This window comes from Somniosus microcephalus, chromosome 7, assembly GCF_052327205.1.
Source record: "Somniosus microcephalus isolate GS21.2 chromosome 7, FLI_Smic_1.0, whole genome shotgun sequence".
In the NCBI taxonomy this organism is placed as follows: domain Eukaryota; kingdom Metazoa; phylum Chordata; class Chondrichthyes; order Squaliformes; family Somniosidae; genus Somniosus; species Somniosus microcephalus.
This window is the reverse complement of record NC_140993.1, coordinates 12,895,043-12,914,559: the sequence shown is the minus strand read 5'-3', so window position 1 is coordinate 12,914,559 and position 19,517 is coordinate 12,895,043. Positions and strand designations below refer to the sequence as shown.

The following is a 19,517-nucleotide window of genomic DNA, read 5'->3' as shown; positions in this document are numbered from 1 at the left end:
AAAAGTGACATGAGGAAAAAGTTTTTTTACGCAGCGAGTGGTTAGGATCTGGAATGCACTGCCTGAAAAGGTGGTGGAGGCAGACTTAATCACAGCTTTCAAAAGGGGAGTTGGACAAGTACCTGAAGGAAAAAATTTTGAAGGGTTACGGGGAAAGAGCAGGGGAGTGGGACTAGCTGAAGTGGTCTTGCAGAGAGCTGGCATGGGCTCGACGGGCCAAATGGCCTCCTTCTGTGCTGCAACCATTCTATGATTTTATTCCATCATTCTAAAGACGTTTGTCCCGAATTCTTCAATGGATTTATTAGTGACTGTCTTCCAGTTATGACCCCCAGTTTTGGACTTCGCACAAGTTGAAACATGTTCTCTATGTCTACCCTGTCGAACCCCTTCATAAAGGCCATCCATTAGGCCACCCCTCAGCCTTCTCTATTCTAGACAAAGAGCCCCAGCCTGCTCAATCTTTCCTGATAGCTACGCAGCTATTCTGGAGGGGGAATGAAATGGCAATCGAAGATCGGCCTGCAGGCTCTTCTCATTAACTCTTCTGCAGGTAAAATTCAACCTCCGAGCCGTGGGCCACTTCCAAGTACAACTGGGAAGTAAATCAGCCTTCTGAGAATAAGTGAGCACAACACTAAACTCTGTGGGAACATAATCTGGCCATTAGTTCGTGAAACCCTAATCATCAGAGCAGAGTACGTTTACAGAGGTCATAAGGTGGAACCATAATTCCAGTGAGTAGGAATCCCCAACAGGAGCGCCTCCAGTCTAAATCTGAATGACCAAGACAGATTCTAATCCCACCTTGAAGGCCATTTTAGGTCTTCCCAGAAATCCAATCAGTTGAAATATTCACCCTTACTTGAAATAAGCCTTCAATGCAGTGGCAATCTACTGGTGTACCTTTCTGCCCTGTGCTGGATTTTTGCCTGGTAATTCATACCATGACTAAGCTAATGTTTTAAATGCAAACTGACTACAAATGATGGTGTATTGAAGTTGAAGGTTACGGTCGCACAGCAGTTATGTTACTGGACTAGTAATCCAGAGGCCTGGACTAAGTCAAATCCCACCACAGCAGCTGGGGAATTTAAAATCTGGAATAAAAAGCTAGTAATAGAAACATAGAAGATAGGAGCAGGAGTAGGCCATTCGCGCCTGCTCCGCCATTCAACGAGATCATGGCTTATCATCCAAACCCTAGCACCCGGCCCCTACACCGACAGCCATCCCACCCAAGCCCTATCCCCGTAACCCCACGTATTTAATCCCCCCTAACACTAAGGGTCAATTTTTATCATGGCCAATCAACCTAACCCGCACATCTTTGGACTGTGGGAGGAAACCGGAGCACCCGGAGGAAACCCACGCAAACACGGGGAGAATGTGCAAACTCCACACAGACAGTCACCCGAGGCCGGATTTGAACCCGGGTCCCTGGCGCTGTGAGGCAACAGTGCTAACCACTACGCCACCATGTAACTACCGGAATGTTGTTAAAAACCCACCTGGTTCACTAATGTCCTTTAGGGAAGGAAATCTGCCGCCCTTACCCGGTCTGGCCTATGTGTGACTCCAGACCCACAACAGTGTGATTGACTCTTAACTGCCCCTCGGAAATAGCTGAGCGAGCAGTTGCACGAAAGGACTGCAGCTCACCACCACCTTCTCGAGGGCAATGAGGGATGGGCAATAAATGCCGGCCTTGCCAGTGACGCCCACATCCCATGAACGAATAATTAAAAAAAAAATTTGCACGGGAAGCTTGGCGTACATCAGATTCACAATCAGATACACCATCATTTGCATTTAAAACATTTGCTTAGTCATGGCAAAAAACCGGCACAAATATGCAGCGAGTGGTTAGGCTCTGGGATGCACTGCCTGAAAGGGTGGTGGGGGCAGATTCAATCGCAGCTTTCAGAAGGGAATTGGATAAGTACCTGAAGGGAAAAAATTTGCGGGGCTACGGGGAAAGGGCGGGGGCGTGGACTAGCTGAAGTGCTGTTGCAGAGAGCCGGCACGGGCTCGACGGGCCGAATGATTCCCAGTAGATTGCCTTGAACGCTTATTTCAAGCGGTGGTGCATGCCGCAACACAGAGGTACAACACAAGTTGCAGTCAGTTCTGCCCAAAATTTCAAGTCTCAAATTTCAACTGCGCCACCAAGACGAGGAAAAGAGCACCAAGTCCAAGATAAGCGCTCCTTCACACCGTGGAGAAGTGGGGTGGGGTGAGGCAGGGCAGAGTGGGACGGGGGGGAAAAGGGGAACGAGCACCCCTCTCGCACTCTGGGTTCATTCTGTTGCTGGACTATTAAAGGAGCCTCGGTTTGGGACGCAGAATTACTAGAAAGAAGCAGCGATGTCGCAGTTTTATTAAGCAAAGATTCAGAGAGCCTGCCTGGCCCTTCCCGCTCAAAACCACATGCACCTGGAAATCCCCTTCCGCTTCCCCTGCCTGCCGAGAGTGTCAGTAAGTTAGTTCTTTTTTTTTTTAAAACAACGAAACAAATGGGGAGGGGGGAAATAATACTGGGTTGTGCCAACACAAAATCGGAGTCTGATGAAAGCTAGAAAAGGGTCTTTATTTTATCCGTGACAACAGCAGATGTTTCTTGTACATCATTTTGTTGCTCAGTTGCCAAGTTGGAGTTGCCAAGCTTCAGAAGGAAACTTGTTCACGTCCGATCAATAAGGAAATAAATTGAACATCAAAGCCTTCCAGGCAGGTCTGAAGTAACCGTGGTTGCGCAAGAAAAACAAAAGACAGGTGCTCCGAATGGTGGGGTAGGTACGGCAAGCAGTGCTCGATTGAAGAGACAAGTCTGCTCTGTCGAGGGAGAGAGAGTCAGCGCACAAAGCTAACTACCCAACGTGTTCCATTTTTCAGGGAGAATATTAAAACATAAAGGGCTACTTCAAGAAAAAAAAAGTATTAGTTTGAGCCACAGTTGTTTTATTAGCTGGGGGGCTGGAGGGGTGTCCATGGAAACTAATTCCTTCAGCGCCATAGCCTTCATCAAACACTAGCATTGTCTTTATTAGCATCTGTCGTCAAATCTTTAATCACGAAACGCGAACAGGCTTGATGATTTATTCAGCAGGGACAGGAATCTGTAGGTCAAGTGAAAAATTTCACACACGCAGCGCGAATGTTGGGCACTTTCATTTGCTTCCATTCCCGACTGCCGGGGGCCAAACAACTAGTGAGCTCCAATATTAAGGCTCAATTAAAATAGGGTCCAATTAGTGGAGGTTTTCCTCGCGGGCAACGAGCGCCAGGAAATGGATATTGGGAAAATGCGAAAGTGGGCTACTGCGTTTCAGCGGCAGACATAAAATGAACCTATTTGTTGGTTTCTGCCGTTGCTGTGCTGGCCCCCTCTGGGAGTAAAAGCTTAAACCAGTCTAAAGCTACAAAATAAAAACCCCTCCAGCTAAACATGAACTGTGTGAAACAAGGGCTCCATCACAGAACAGAAAGAAAAACTGCTGGGCTTAGAAAATTAAAAGCCAGAGGCACTTTCCGTTTTACAACTAAATCCCAGTTCCGCCTCTGAGCCCAAGAATTATAAGCAGTAACAGATTTACAAAATGAGCATTTATCCTAAAATATGTAGCCCATTGTGATATTCCCAAATAACAAATCCTGAACTTTAATGCAAGAATTAAATTCAGTTCTCAATCATCCGACGTACAGCTGGAATTCCTCAGATAACTTTTCCTCTTTTTAAAAAAAAACACGATGATGAAGCAACACCCATTCCCTCCTCCCCGTGATGACCTTGTTTGATGTGTCGTCCTTGCCTTCAGCGGTTCCTGTCCTTGCCCCGGGCCCCCCCACAGAAAATGGCATGCAACGACTGCACAAAACCCTGACCTAAATACCAGGAGACTGCAGCCAACAAAAAAAAAACTCCATTCGCAAAAAAAACCCAAAAAGCCAACAGAAATAAAAATAAGCGAAGAGGTAAATCGCACTAAGCTCACCTCTTTGGCTCTTTGTTTTAACCGAAGTTGTTCCGGGTCTTCGTGCTTGGCCCGGCTCTGGTGATTAAAAGAAACAAAGTAGCATCAAAAACTAGAATCAAATTTTCAACATTCTTCAAACCCTCCTCGTGTCGCCTTCATATTTATTTCCCATTAATATTTCGCGACTGCGGTCTCAGCGTAACGAGATTCCTCTGATAACAGTGGTTAGGTTACTGGACTAGTAATCCAGAGGCCTGGACTCTGGATCTGGAGTTCAAATCCCACCACGGCAGCTGGGGAATTTAAATTCAGTTCATTAAATAAACCTGGAATAAAAAACTAGCATCAGTAACGGGGACCGTGAAACCACCGGACTGTTGCAAAATCCCATCTGGTTGACTTTAGGGAAGGAAATCTACCTTCCTTACCCGGTCTGGCCGATAGGTGACTCCAGATTCGCAGCAACGTGGTTGACTCTTAACTTTAGAAAGTCACTCAGTTGTACCAAACCGCTACAAAAGACCACCGGCTGCAGCGGTTCAAGAACACAAGGCTGCGGCTCACCGCCACCTTCTGAAGGGTAATTAAGGGTGGGCAATAAATGCTGGCCATGCCAGGAACGCCCACATCCTGTGAATGAATAAAAAATATCCCTGAACAGGATGCTGGCATTCCTATTTATTTCACAAAATTCCAGGAACAGGATACGAGCATTCTATCGGAGATCGATAGATTTATGGACTCTAGGGGAAATCAAGGGATATGGGGATCGGGGAAGCAGGGGTGTGGGGGGGGGGGGGGGGGGTGGTGAAGAAAGAGAAGTGGAGTGGAGGTCAAAGATCAGCCATGACCATATTGAATGGTGGAGCAGGCTCGAGGGGCCGCATGGCCTACGCCCGCTACTATTTCTTACGTTATGTTCACAATATCCCACAACGGGATTCGAAAACAAACTCATTATTGAGGGAACGTCATCCGTTCCAGTCAAGAAAATAAACACACAGACAACAAGATGATAATTCCAAGACAAACTGCTATTTTTGCTGAATATCTGCATCAACATTACAACCACCTGGACATGAAAACAGGTGTGTACATCTCTGAATACTGCCAAGAATGTTAAGGAGTTAATAGAAACAGGAGTAGGCCATTCGGCCGCTCGAGCCTGCTCCGCCATTCAATGCGATCATGGCTGAACATCCAAATTCAGTACCCGGTCCCTGCTTTCTCCCCATACCCTTTGATCCCTTTAGCCTCAAGAAATATATCCAACTCCTTCTTGAATATATTTAATGTATTGGCCTCTACTGCCTTCTGTGGTAGAGAATTCCACAGGTTCACCACTCTCTGGGTGAAGAAATTCCTCCTAATTTCTGTCCTAAATGGCTTACCCCGTATCTGGAGACTGTGACCCCTGGTTCTGGACTCCCCGACCATCGGGAGCATCCTTCCTGCATCTAGTCTGTCCTGTCAGAATTTTATAAGTTTCAATGAGATCCCCTCTCATTCTTCTAAACTCCAGCAAGAACAAACCCAATCGTCCCAATCTCTCCTCGTACGTCATTCCTGCCATCCCAGGTATCAGCCTGGTGAATCTTCGCTGAACTCCTTCCATGGCAAGAACATCCTTCCTCAGATAAGGCGACCAAAACTGCACACAATACTCAAGATGTGGTCTCACCAAGGTCCTGTACAACTGCAGCAAGACATCCTTGTTCCTGTACTCAAACCCTCTTGCTATGAAGGCCAACATACCATTTGCCTTCTTAACCGCCTGCTGCACCCTGCATGCTTACCTTCAGCGACTGGTGCACAAGGACACCCAGGTCTCGTTGCACTTCTCCTTCTCCCAATCTATTGCCATTCAGATAATAATCTGCCTTCCTGTTTTTGCCACCAAAGTGGATAACCTCACATTTATCCACATTATATTGCATCTGCCATGCTTCTGCCCAATCACCCAACCTGTCCAAATCATCCTGTAGTTTCTAGGCATCCTCCTCACAGCACACACGCCCACCCAGCTTTGTGTCGTTTGCAAATTTGGAGATATTACATCTAGTTCCCTTGTCCAGATCAGTAATATATATTGTGAATAGCTGGGGTCCAAGGACCGATCCCTGCGGTACCCCACTAGTCACTGCCTGCCATTCGGAAAAAGACCCGTTTATTCCAACTCTTTGCTTCCTGTCTGCCAACCAGTTCTCTATCCAAGTCAATACCTTGCCCCTAATCCCATGTGCCTTAACTTCACACGCTAATCTCTTATGCGGGACCTTATCGAAAGCCTTCTGAAAGTCCAAGTACACCACATCCACTGGTTCTCCCTTATCTATTTTACTAGTTACAGCCTCAAAAAATTCCAGTAGATTAGTCAAGCATGATTTACCTTTTGTAAATCCATGTTGACTTTGTCCGATCCTGTCACTGTTTTCCAAGTGCTCTGCTATTACATCTTTTATAATGGGCTCTAGCATTTTCCCCACTACCGATGTCAGGCTGTAATTCCCCGTTTTCTCTCTACCACCTTTTTTGAATAGTGGGGTAACATTAGCTACCCTCCAATCCATGGGTACTGTTCCAGATTCCATCGAATGTCAGAAGAATTAACCCCTTTGTCCTTCTTGGTTGAATCCTAAACTGCTCCCAATCCTCAGGTTTACTGCTTTCTCTGGCCAATTTATATGTCCTCTCCTTGGATCTTATGCTATCCCTAATTTCCCTCGTTAGCCACGGTTGAGTCACCTTTTTTGTTTTATTTTTACGCCAAACTGGGATGAACAAATTCTGTAGTTCATCCATGAGGTCTTTGAATGTTTGCTATTGCCTATCCACCGTCAACCCTTTGAGTGACATTCCTCAATCAATCCTACCCAATTCGCTCCTCAGACCATCGTAGTTTCCTTTATTTAAATTTAGGACCTTGTCTCTGAGTCAACTACTTCATTCTCCATCTTAATGAAGAATTCGATCATATTATGATCGCTCCGACCCAAGGGGCCTCGTACAACAAGGTTGCTAATGAATCCTTTCTCGTTACATAATACCCAGTCTAAGATGGCCTGATCTCTGGTTGGTTCCTCGACATATTGGTCCAGGAAACCATCCCCTAAACACTCCAGGAATTCCTCCTCCACAGTATTGTAACAGCTGGGGTTCAGAGCAACTCCAAAAGTGCCAATTCCCTGCACATTATACGACACATTTTTGGATATGTGACACATTGTGAGCCGATTACTTCAGAAGCGAGATACCTTCAGCTGGATGTTCTAGTCTCTTATCTTGCATACACACATGTACAGTGCTGAAGTTGAACAATGGCAAAGGGACAATTTCATTTGAGCTTGAGTTCAAAAATCACACAGATGGTCACAATAAATTGAGATCATAGAATGATACATCACAGAAGGAGGCCATTCGGCCCATCGTGCCTGTGCCGGCTCTTTGAAAGAGCTCTCCAATTAGTCCCACTCCCCCTGCTCTTTCCCCATAGCCCTGCAAATTTCTCCCCTTCAAGTATTTATCCAATTCCCTTTTGAAAGTTACTATTGAATCTGCTTCCACCGCCCTTTCAGGCAGCACATTCCAGATCATAATTTGCTATGTTAAAAAAAATTCTCATCTCCCCTCTAGTTCTTTTGCCAATTACCTTAAATCTGTGTCCTCTGGCTCTGCTGCCACTGGAACGAGTTTCTCCTTATTTGCTCGATCAAAACCCTTCATTTCGAACACCTCTATTAAATCTTCCCTTAACCTTGTCTGCTCCAAGGAGATCCCCTCTTTGAAGGATTGTTACATTCCAAATTTGCCTCATCTGGGCTCAGAGGGAATGCACCACTTGAGGGAGATCTGCACTGTCGGAGGTGCTGGTAAACCGAGGCCCCGTCTGCTCTCTCAGGTGGACGTAAAAGATCCCATGGCACTATTTCGAAGAGCAGGGGCGTTCTCTCCGATGTCCTGGGGCCAATATTTATCCTCAGTCAACATCACAAAATCTGATTATCTGGTCATCGTCACATTGCTGTTTGTGGGAGGTTGCTGTGCGCAAATGGACTGCTGCGTTTCCTTCATTACAACAGTGACTACACGCCAAAAGCATTTTATTGGCTGTAAATCGCGTTGAGAGATCATGAAAGGCGCTACAGAAATGCCAGTCTTTTTCTTTGAGGGCAGAAAATCGATGCTGAGTATCTGCCATTGCAAGGCAGTGTTTATTGCCCTTCCCGGTGATGCGCTATCAATTACTCATAAAAGACTGAGAGTTAGAAGAGTAACTAAAGGCTTTTATTAACAACAGAATGGAGGTCTGCCTCGAGTGGTCAACCGGTCCAGGATACAAAGGGCTGGGGAGCAGTCACCTTTATACTAGGACCTGTGGGAGGAGTCAGCCGAGGCATGTCCAGGCATGTACACAGTGGAATACAAACAGGACAAACAGGAATACAAACAGTGGTTTACCACACCCGGGTAGCCCCAAGGGCATTCAGCGTCAGCCAGATAGATTGTGAGGATCTGGCAGGCTTAGCCAGGTGGAGGTGAGACATGTGTGAACTACAGGAAACTCGATTTACCGACACCCAAACAACTGGAAATCTCGGTTAACCGGCAAAATTCAGGAGTCGGTTCAGTTAAGTTTTTCTTCATATTAGTGGCCGTTTCTTGATTCTTGGCTGTGTAATCGGGGGTTTCTGCACTTGTTGCTAAGCAACAGGGACATTTGGTCTGTGGCCTGGGTTCTTGCAGCTGTTGTTAAGCAACAGGGAAGCTTGGATTTGTTGCTGTGTACGGAGCTCTCATACCTTTTAACTATAACTCTGTACAGGAAACTTTCTGATATCCAGCACTGACTGGACCGAGCTGGTGCCGTACCATCAAAAGTGCCGGACATACCAGCGTTAATGTTGAGAGATATGGAACTGAAAAGCTCCGTGTGAATCAACAAACCCTGTTGCTTAGCAACAGCTTCAAAATAGTCGGCTGCAGCTGCAAGCGTCTCTAGCTGAAGCTGTTGCTACAGCTACAGACCTTGCAGTGCCTGACTGGGGGGAAAAAAGCAACGAGAACTAAAAAAAACTTATAGAAAACGGCTCCTGATTTTTGCCGTTAGATCGAGTATTCCAGACATATAACCTCCGGATAAACCAAAGTCTCCTGTAATTTGGACCTTTTGATAAACCGGCAACACGCCGGTCCCGGATAAAAAAAAGTTTCCCGTAGTTGGGTTTTTAATTGACAAAAGAGCAGCTTCATGGTCATGTGTTGTTGCTTGCCCACAAACAGCTAGATTTATTGGATTCAGTTTCACCATTTGCCACGGCAGGGTCTGAAGTCAACCGCCTCTGGGTTGCGCCCCCCCATTACCATAACCACCAGGTTACTGTACCCCACCCCCCTCCCCCCCCACTGCCCCTCCCAATATATTGCTGCTTTTGAACAAACTACAAAAGCAACCCGATGACTCTCCCTCCAGTTTTCTTTCCCCACAGTGACTTGAACCCCTCCCCACCCCACCCCCAGCCCCAACACACAAAACAATTTTGCAAGAGTTAAAACCAAAACTACTGTGCCATAAACAAGAAATTATTCATATTTTATCAAGTGTTGAAAGAGAAGTTTAGCATCTGTGGTCAATCTGAGGGAAAGCAGAGCGACAGTAATTACATTCTGCTTTATTTTGGCACTTGACTTTTCAAGTATTACTGCAGACAATAAAAGTTAAAACGTGATTTTCAACACAACTGACTGACAGTCAGAAAAGGGAACTGAAGTAATTCCCACCAACATTTTAACAGCTTCCCATTGTGGTCTGAAGGAGAAATAACTTGAAAACAAAACACACAAGTTATTTCTGCTGTTCCTACAATTCATGATTTTTGAAGGTGTAGCACGGTGGCATAGCGGTTAGCACTGTTGCTTCACAGCGCCAGGGACCCGGGTTCGAATCCGACCTCGGGCGACTGTGTGTGGAGTTTGCACATTCTCCCCGTGTTTGCGTGGGTTTCCTCCCACAGTCCAAAGATGTGCGGGTTAGGTTGATTGGCTATGATAAATTGACCCTTAGTGTTAGGGGGATTAAATACGCGGGGATAGGGTGGGATATGTGTTGGTGTAGGGGTTACGGGGATCGGGTGGGATATGTGTCGGTGCAGGCTCGATGGGCCGAAATGGCCTCTATCTGCACTGTGGGGTTTCTGCGATTCTTTGAATACAGAATTCACTTTGAGATACATAGAAACATAGAAAAATAGGAGCAGGAGTCGGCCATTCGAGCCTGCTCCGCCATTCAATACGATCATGGCTGATCCTCTATCTCAATACCATATTCCCGCTCTCTCCCCATACCCCTTGATGCCTTTTGTGTCTAGAAACCTATCTACCTCCTTCTTAAATATATTCAGTGACTTGGCCTCCACAACCTTCTGTGGTAGAGAATTCCACAGGTTCACCACCCTCTGAGTGAAGAGATTTCTCCATCTCAGTCCTAAATTATACAAAGTATAAACAGCACAGAAACACAGAGGACGAGGGCAGGGGAGAGAGGGCAAGGGGGAGGGCTTTATCTTAGTGAGTTTGATTCAGATTTAAAACATATAATGAAGTTCTGCTACGAGCACAATGCAGATAATATGCCTCATATCTTGGTGGCCATTTCGGATACACGTGCGTCTGTGTGTGGGGTTAACTGTAAAATCTCATGCCCTGCCTATATCTGGTGAATGCCAGAGTACTCACCAGTTATCTGTTCAGTGCCTGAAAATAGCTCAGCCCTTTATCAAAAAAACCATGATCCAAATAAGGGAGAAAAAAACCACATCTTTTTAAAGAGTTCTCTTTATGTCCTATGGGAGCGACACTGATCTCGCAGGCTTCCCTACCTAAAGAACTTACATGTTATACACGTATAGCACCCATCATAGTATCAGGATGTCCCGAAGTGCTTTAAAGCCAATTAAGTACTTTTTGACGTACCGTCACTGTTGTAATGTAGGAATTGGCTGCCGCACGTCCTACATTACACTTCAAAATAAGAATGTACTTCATTGGCAGTAAAGCACTTTGGGACGTCCCATGGTCGTGAAAGGCGCTATAGAAATGCAAGCCTTTCTTTTTCTATCCTTAAAGATTTACAAATTCTCTCTCAGCGTAAAGAATATTCAGAGTCGTAAAAATCAACATTTCATTGTGCAGTACACACGTCTGCTGCATCTATGACAAATAAAATTGAATTGAATTGAATGGAGTCGGATACTCAGCTTACTGACTGATCACAAAGCATCAGCACTGATCCAGGCAGGAAATTCAGGATAGTTCCAAGATCACATCTCAAATTTGATAAAGTACTTCATAACTAGACTTATTCGGAATATAGAAGCACATGGTATTAAAGGGACAGTGGTAACTTGGGTATGTAATTGGCTAATGAAAGGGGGCAGAGAGTAGAAGTTTCAAGAGGACAGAGAGAGTGTGCTGTCTTTCTTTAGGAATTTATGTTAGTTTTCCAGTTAATTCAGGGGTTTGAGTAATTTGGGTCGATTCCCATTGTGTGCCGCCACCTAGTGGATATTTGGTACCTAGCAACTGCAGTAAAGCACAGTAAGTGCAGTAAAGTAAACTACTGTATATCACAGACCTACAGCCACACATGGTCTGCGAAGTTATATTGTTGCCACGCTTGAGCCTTGGACACTATTTGTCTGTAAGTACTTGAGAATGTTATAGATGATTAGTGTACACTATATTTTGCAGAAAATGTTTGGTTTGTAACTTTTCTTTGTAAGCAAACTTACACAGCTAGCCGTGAAGTGCTCGCTCTCTGTCTAGCTGGTTAACTAGTAGCTGTATTTTGATGCACTATGTACAGGGCTAATTTAAAGAGAATGCCTTCCAGTTTGCCAAATGTATATTCACAGTAAGCTGTGTTTCCACGTGTTTGGTAAGTTACATGCCAAATGTAATGTGTTGCTCAGGCGTACCTAAATGTGTGTATGCACATCAGTTATGTGCTTGTACACTAATGTGTGCTTCCATTTCTGTATTGTATTTCAGTTTCACAATAAGAATCTTTCAGTAAAGTTTTACAAGAAAAGTCAAGCCTTGTGATTTTTATGGGAAGATATCAAGTTGTTAGCTACCTGTCTAGCTCTGCATAGGAACGCGCTGCAAGGGCAGAAGAGAGAGAGACTGGTGAAATGGGCAGACACATGGCGGATGCAATTTAGCGGGGATAAGTGTGAAGTGATGCACTTTGGGAGATACAACATGGAGAGGCAGGATAATCTAAATGGTATTTTGAGAGGGGGTGAAAGAGCAGAGGGTCCTGGGGGCGCATCTTCACAAATCTTTCAAGGTGGCAGGGCAAGCTGATAAGGCGGTTAAGAAAGCGTATGGGATACTTGGCTTTGTAAATAGCGGCATTGAATACAAAAATAAGGAAGTCATGCTAAACCTTTACAAATCTCTGGTTAGGCCTCAGCTGGAGTATTGTGTCCAATTCTGGGCACCACACTTGAGGAAAGATGGCAAGATCCTGGAGAGGGCACAGAGGAGTTATACCAGGCTGATAGCAGGGATGAGGGATTTCAGTTATGTGGAGAGGTTGGAGAAGCTGGGATTGTTCTCCTTGGAGGAGAGAAGGTAAAGGGGAGACCTAATAGATGCGTTCAAAATTATGAGGCTTTTTGATCAAGCAAGTGGGGAGCATCTATTTCCTTTGGCAATTTTTAACACAATAATAAAAACCACTGACTAACTTGGCCACTGCGGGAGACTCAGACTCGGCAAAACGAGTGCTGGATGAATTCGGCAAGATTACCGGTTATCTATTTTACCGGTTATTAAAGTATTCCGGATGATTAAGTGCCGTTTAAACAAGAGTTTACTGTACTTGAAGAGGACCAATTTGCAGCGTTATGGGGATAAAGCTGGGCGTGCGACTAAATTGGACAGCTCTTTCAAAAGAGCAGGCACAGGCGTTACGGGCCGAATAGCCGCCTCCGATGTTCTACGATTCTATCAAATTGTACCAAGTCTTTCATTTACCTAATTATAAATGGCAAACCTTTCCAGGCCACTGCATTCTCATTAGAAGTGGGAGTTGTTTATAGGCTCCCAAACAGTAGTTGTAATTTAGAGCAGAGTATAAATCAGGAAATTAGAGGCGCACGCAACAAGGATAATACAAACATCATGGGGGACATTTAACTACATATAGACAAGGCAAAGCAAATTTACAGTAATAGTGTGGAGGACAAATTCATGGAATGTATGCAAGACAATTTTCTAGATCAGTATGTTGAGGAACCAAATAGGGAACAGGCTATTTTACATCTAGTATTGTGCAATGAGAAAGGGTTAATTAATAATTAATAACCTTGTAGGGAAATCGTGTTTGACAAATTTATTTGAGTTTTTTGAAGACGTAACTTGCAGGGTAGATAAAGGAGAACCAGTGGATGTAGTATATTTGGATTTCCAAAAGGCATTCGATAAGGTGCCACATAAAAGGTTATTACACAAGATTAGGGCTCATGGGGTTGGGGGTAATATAGTAGCATGGATAGAGGATTGGTAACGGACAGAAAACAGAGAGTAGGGATAAACGGATCTTTTTCAGGTTGGCAGGCTGTAACAGGGTGCCACAAGGATCAGTGTTGGGGCCTCAGCTATTTACAATCTGTATTAATGACCGAGATGAAAGGACCGAGTGTAATGTATCCAGCTTTGCTGATGATACAAAGCTAGGTGGGACAGTAAGCTGTGAGGAGAACACAAAGAGCCTGCAAAGGGATATACAGGAAACTCTCGTTTAAACAGCACCTAAATATCCGGAATTCTCTATTAACCGGCAAAATTCTCACTCCGAAAACACCTCAATAACCGGCAATGTTGCCGAGTCCGAGTCTCCCGCGGTGGCCGAGTTAGTCAGTGGGGGTAGTTCTCCAAACTGCCACTACTCGGCTTCTTGGCGCTGTCGGAAGTCGGAACACCTCAATAACAGGAGTCTGACTCTCCCGCGCTGCCGGGAGTCTCTTCTGATCCGCCATTTTACAGGGGTACTGTGTGTCTCCTACGCTGCTGGTAGTCATTGCATTGCATTACCCTCAACTGGCAGTCCTGTACTTAATCAAGCATCTTCCACCATCCATTTAACACAACATTCTGTAGGTGAGTACCCAATTACTGTATACTGCACATTTCTTGATTTTTTTATTTTTCTTTGTTAAAAATAGCCTCGGCAGATAACCCTCGCCGTCATCCGGAATTTTTGATCAACCGGCAACACGCCGGTCCTGTCGGTGCCGGATACCAAAGAGTTTCCTGTAGATAGACTAAGTGAGTGGGCAGGAAGGTGGCAGATGGAATATAATGTGGGGAAATGTGAGGTTATTCACTTTGGTAGGAAGAATAGAAAAACAGAATATTTTTTAAATGGTGAGAAACTTTCAAATGTTGGTGTTGAGAGAGATTTGGGTGTCCTTGTGCAAGAAACACAGAAAGCTAGCATGCAGGTACAGCAAGCAATAAGGAAGGCAAATGGCATGTTGGCCTTTATTGCAAGGGGGTTGGAGTATAAGAGTAAGGAAGTCTTGCTAGAATTGTACAGGGCCTTGGTGAGACCACACCCGGAGTACTGTGCACAGTTTTGATCTCCTTATCTAAGGAAGGATATACTTGCCGTGGAGGCGGTGCAACGAAGGTTCACGAGATTGAATCCTGGGATGAGAGGGCTGTCCTATGATGAGAGATTGTGTAGAGTGGGCCGATACTCTCTGGAGTTTAGAATAATGAGAGGTGATCTCATTGAAACATAATATTCTGAGGGGGATTGACAGGGTAGATGCTGAGAGGTTGTTTCCCCCTGGCTGGAGAGTCTAGAACTAGGGGGCATAGTCTCAGGATAAGGGGCCGGCCATTTAAGACTGAGACGAGGAGGAATTTCTTCACTCAGAGGGTTGTGAATCTTTGGAATTCTCTGCCCCAGAGGGCTGTGGATGCTGAGGCTTTTAGTATATTCAAGGCTGAGATCGATAGATTTTTGGACCCATAGAAAGATATAAAAATAGGAGCTGGAGTAGGCCATTCGAGCCTGCTCCGCCATTCAATATCATGGCTGATCTTCTATCTCAATACCATATTCCCACTCTCTCCCCATACCCCTTGATGCCTTTTGACTCTAGGGGAATCAAGGGATAGAGAAATCGGGTGGGAAAGTGGAGTCGAGGTCGATGATCAGCCATGATACCATTGAATGGCAGAGCAGGCTAGAGGGCCGTATGGCCTACTGCTACTCTTATTTCTTATGTCTCCCGGCCGGGCCGCCCTTGGGGCCAGTGATCGGGGACATTCACTTTGAAACATGTAAGATTCTGAAGGGGATTGACAGGGTAGATGCAGAGAGGTTGTTTCCTCTGGCTGGCGTGTCGAAAACTAGGGGGCGTGTCTCAGGATAAGGGGTTGGCCATTTAAGACGGAGATGAGGAGGAATTTCTTCACTGAGGGTTGCGAATTTCTGCCCCAGAGGGCTGTGGAGGCCGAGTCTTTGAGTACATTCAAGGCTGAGACAGAGTGTGTTTTGGACTCTCGGGAAATCAAGCGATATGGAGATCGGGCGGGAAAGTGGAGTTGACGTCGATGATCAGCCATGATCTTATTCAATGGCGGAGCAGGCTCGAGGGGCCATATGACCTACTCCTGCTCCTATTTCTTATGTTCTTAAGGGGCCTTTAGGGAAGAGGGACCATAATATGATAGAATTTTATATTGAGTTTGAAAGTGATTTAGTTAAATCTGAAACTAGGGTCTTAAATCTAAACAAAACAAACGACGTAGGTATGAGGGGCGAGGTGGCTAAGGTAGATTAGGAAACTACAGTAAAAGTTATAACGGTAGACGAGCAATGGCTAGTATTTAAAGAATTAATACATAACTTACAACAAATAACAGAACACACTGGAAAAACTCAGCAGACCAGGGCAGCATCAGTGGAGAAACAGAGTTAACGTTTCAGGTCGAGAACCTTTCGTCAGGCTCTCGACCTGAAACATTGACTCTGTTTCGCTCTCCATGGATGCTACTCTGGCCTGCTGAGTTTTTCCAGTGTTTTCTGTTGTTATTTCGGATTTCCAGCATCCGCAGTATTTTGCTATCGTTACAACAAATATACATTCCTTTAAGGCACAAAAGCCCCACAGGAAAAGTGGTCCAACCGTGGCTAACAAGAGAAGTTAAAGATAGTATTAGATCAAAGGAAGAGGTTTATAATGTTGCCAAAAATAGTAAGCCTGAGGATTGGGAGGATTTTAGAATTCAGCAAAGGAGGACCAAGAAATTGATAACGAAAGAGAAAAAAAGAGTAAATTAGCAAGAGACATAAAAACAGACTGTAAATATTTCTATAGGTACGTAAATAGGAAGAGATTAGTGAAAGTAAACGTGGGCCCATTGGAGGCAGAGGCAGGAGAAATTATAATGGGCAACAAGGAAATGGCAGAGACATTAAACAAATACTTTGCATCTGTCTTCACAGAAGACGACACAAAAAACATTCTGGAAATAATGGGGAACCAAGGCTCTAGAAAGAATGAGGAACTGAAAGAAATCAGTACAAGTAAAGACATAGCACTGGAGAAATTAATGGGACTCGGTGGCGACAAATCCCCTGGACCCGACGACCTGCATCCTAGGGTTTTAAAAGAGGTAGCTGCAGAGATACTGGTATTAATCTTCCAGAATTCCCTAGATTCTAGAACTGTCCCCGCGGATTGGAAGGTAGCAAACATAACCCCGCTATTTAAGAAAGGAGAAAGAGAAAAAACAAGGAACTATAGGTCAGTTAGCCCGACATCAGTAGTTGGTAAAACACTAGAATCTGTTATTAGGAATGTGAGAACATGGCACTTACAAAATCATAATATAATCAGGCAGAGTCAACATGGTTTTATGAAAGGGAAATCGTGTTTGACAAATCTGTTAGAGTTTTTTGAAGATGTAACTAGTGGGATGGAGAAGGGGGAACCAGTGGATGTGGTGTATTTGGATTTTTAAAAAGCATTCGATAAGGTGCTACACAAGAGGTTATTAGGGCTCATGGATTTGGGGGCAATATATTAGCATGGATTGAGGATTGGTTAATGGACAGAAAACAGACAGTAGGAATAAACAGGATTTTTCAGGTTGGCAGACTGTAATTAGCAGAGTACTGCAAGGATCAGTGCTTGGGCCTCAGCTATTTACAATCTATATTAATGACAGATGAAGGGACTGGTGTAACGTATCCAAGTTTGCTGATACAAAGTTAGGTGGGAAAGTAAGCTATGAGGAGGACGCAAAGAAGCTGCAGAGATATAGGCAGGCTGACTGAGTGGGCAAGATCTTGGCAAATGGAATACAATGTGGGGAAGTTATCCACTTTGGTAGGAAAAACAAAAAAGCAGAATATTTTTTAAATGGTGAGATTGGGAAATGTTAGTGTTCAGAGGGACCTGGGTGTCCTTGTACACGAATCACTGAAAGTTAACATGCAGGTACAGCAAGCAATTAGGAAAGCAAATGGTATGTTAGCTTTTGTTACAAAGGGATTAGAGTATAAGAGTAAAGAAGTCTTACTACAATTATACAGGGCCTTGGTGAGGCCACACCTGGGGTACTGTGTACAGCTCTAGTCCCCTTACCTAAGGAAAACATACTTTTAAGAGGGAGTGCAACGAAGGTTCACTGGACTGGTTCCTGGGATGGGGGGATTGTCCTATGAGGAGAGATTGAGTAGACTAGGCCTATATTCCCTACAGTTTAGAGGAGAGGTGATCTAATTGAAACATATAAAATTCTTAAGGGGCTTGACAGGGTTAATGCTGGCAAAATGTTTCCCCTGGTTGGAGAATCTAGAACACGGGGTCACAGTCTCAGAATCAGGGGTAGGCCATTTAGGACTGAGATGTCACAGATCATCTTTTGTTCTTTCCCACCCCCTCACTGAACACAAGAGCATGTGTGAGCAGGTCAGTTCACCCTTCGAGCCTGCTCTGCCATTTAATAAGATCATGGCTGACTGTCTACCTGAACTCCACCTTCCTGCACTAACCAGATATCCCTGGATTCCCCTAACATACTAAAATCTATAAATCTGCCTCTGCACTTGCTTAAAACCTGTTACATCTCTAACTTCTTCCAGTTCTGACGAAGGGTTACAGACCTGAAACGTTAACTTGGTCCCTCTCTCCACAGATGCTGCCTGACCCGCTGAGTGTTTCCAGCATTTTCTGTTTTTATTCCCGATTTCGAGCTTCCTCAGTATTGTGCAAGAGGTCTCTCTTGACTGGGAAAGACAGCCACCTGGAATAACTGCCACTCGTGGGAGAATTGAAGTCAACGGACGTGAGCCTGTGGGAAAGTTGGCCAGGAGTTCCCAGTATCTGCTCCAAGTCTCGAGGCGGAAGAGCACATTTGGAGAAACTGGCCCTTGCATCTCCATCCACTGGCATTACATTGTGCTGGGTCACACATCCCCCCCATACCAGTTCTAACCTGCTCTCAGTGTCATCTTCAGCAATTGCTCTTTACATTGGAATTGTTGAGTTTTTGTTTTGAAAGAAACAGCAAAAACACAAAGGGATGCACGAGAACTTAATGAGAATTCTTTGCCGCTGAATCATAAAAAGGCTGGCGACAGCAGCTCTTCCAAGTTACACTGCAGTTATTTTTATTCAAGACTAATTGAATTGGTTTGTACCCACCAGGCAGAAAGCCTCAAGGGGGAAAAGAGGAAAAAAAAACTACAGATGCATTTTAGATTCACATTGAGCAAAGACGAGGAATTGTGTAGCATTGCAGCACTGAGCAGCAGCTAGGGAGGGGCCACAGAGCCAGTGGCACACTCGGACTGAGGTATGCCAAACCAGGTCAGGACATCGTCTCGACATTCAACGGCATTACCATCACCGAATCCCCCACCATCAACATCCTGGGGGTCACCACTGACCAGAAGCTTAACTGGACCAGCCACATAAATACTGTGGCATCAAGAGCATGTCAGAGGCTGGGTATTCTGCGGTGAGTGTCTCACCTCCTGACTCCCCAAAGCCTTTCCACCATCTACAAGGCACAAGTCAGGAGTGTGATGGAATACTCTCCACTTGCCTGGATGAGTGCAGCCCCAACAACACTCAAGAAGCTCGACACCATTCAGGATAAAGCAGCCCGCTTGATTGGCACTCCATCCACCACCTTAAACATTCACTCCCTCCACCACCGGCACACTGTGGCTGCAGTGTGTACCATCTACAAGATGTACTGCAGCAACTCGCCAAGGCTTCTTCGGCAGCACCTCTTCCACCTCGAAGGACAAGGGCAGCAGGTGCATGGGAACACCACCACCTCCAAGTTCCTTCACCACAGACTGCAGCGGTTCAAAAAGGCGGTTCACCACCACCTTCTCAAGGGCAACTAGGGATGGGCAATAAATGCCGGCCTTGCCAGCGACGTCGACATCCCATAAACGAATAAAAAAAAAAGGCCAGATAGTACATCACAAATCGGGAATGG

At 45.1% G+C, this 19,517-nt stretch overlaps 1 protein-coding gene across 1 annotated transcript in view; it reads right to left on the bottom strand.

The window, feature by feature from the left end:
• The window catches only part of LOC147114518 (transcription initiation factor TFIID subunit 4-like), a 160,785-nt gene that overhangs the window by 47,659 nt on the left and 93,609 nt on the right, over positions 1–19,517 (bottom strand). The window contains exon 13 of the mRNA XM_085992249.1: positions 3,996–4,052. Within this exon, the coding sequence (XP_085848375.1) occupies positions 3,996–4,052 (57 nt within the window). The remainder of the gene's footprint in view (positions 1–3,995; positions 4,053–19,517) is intronic.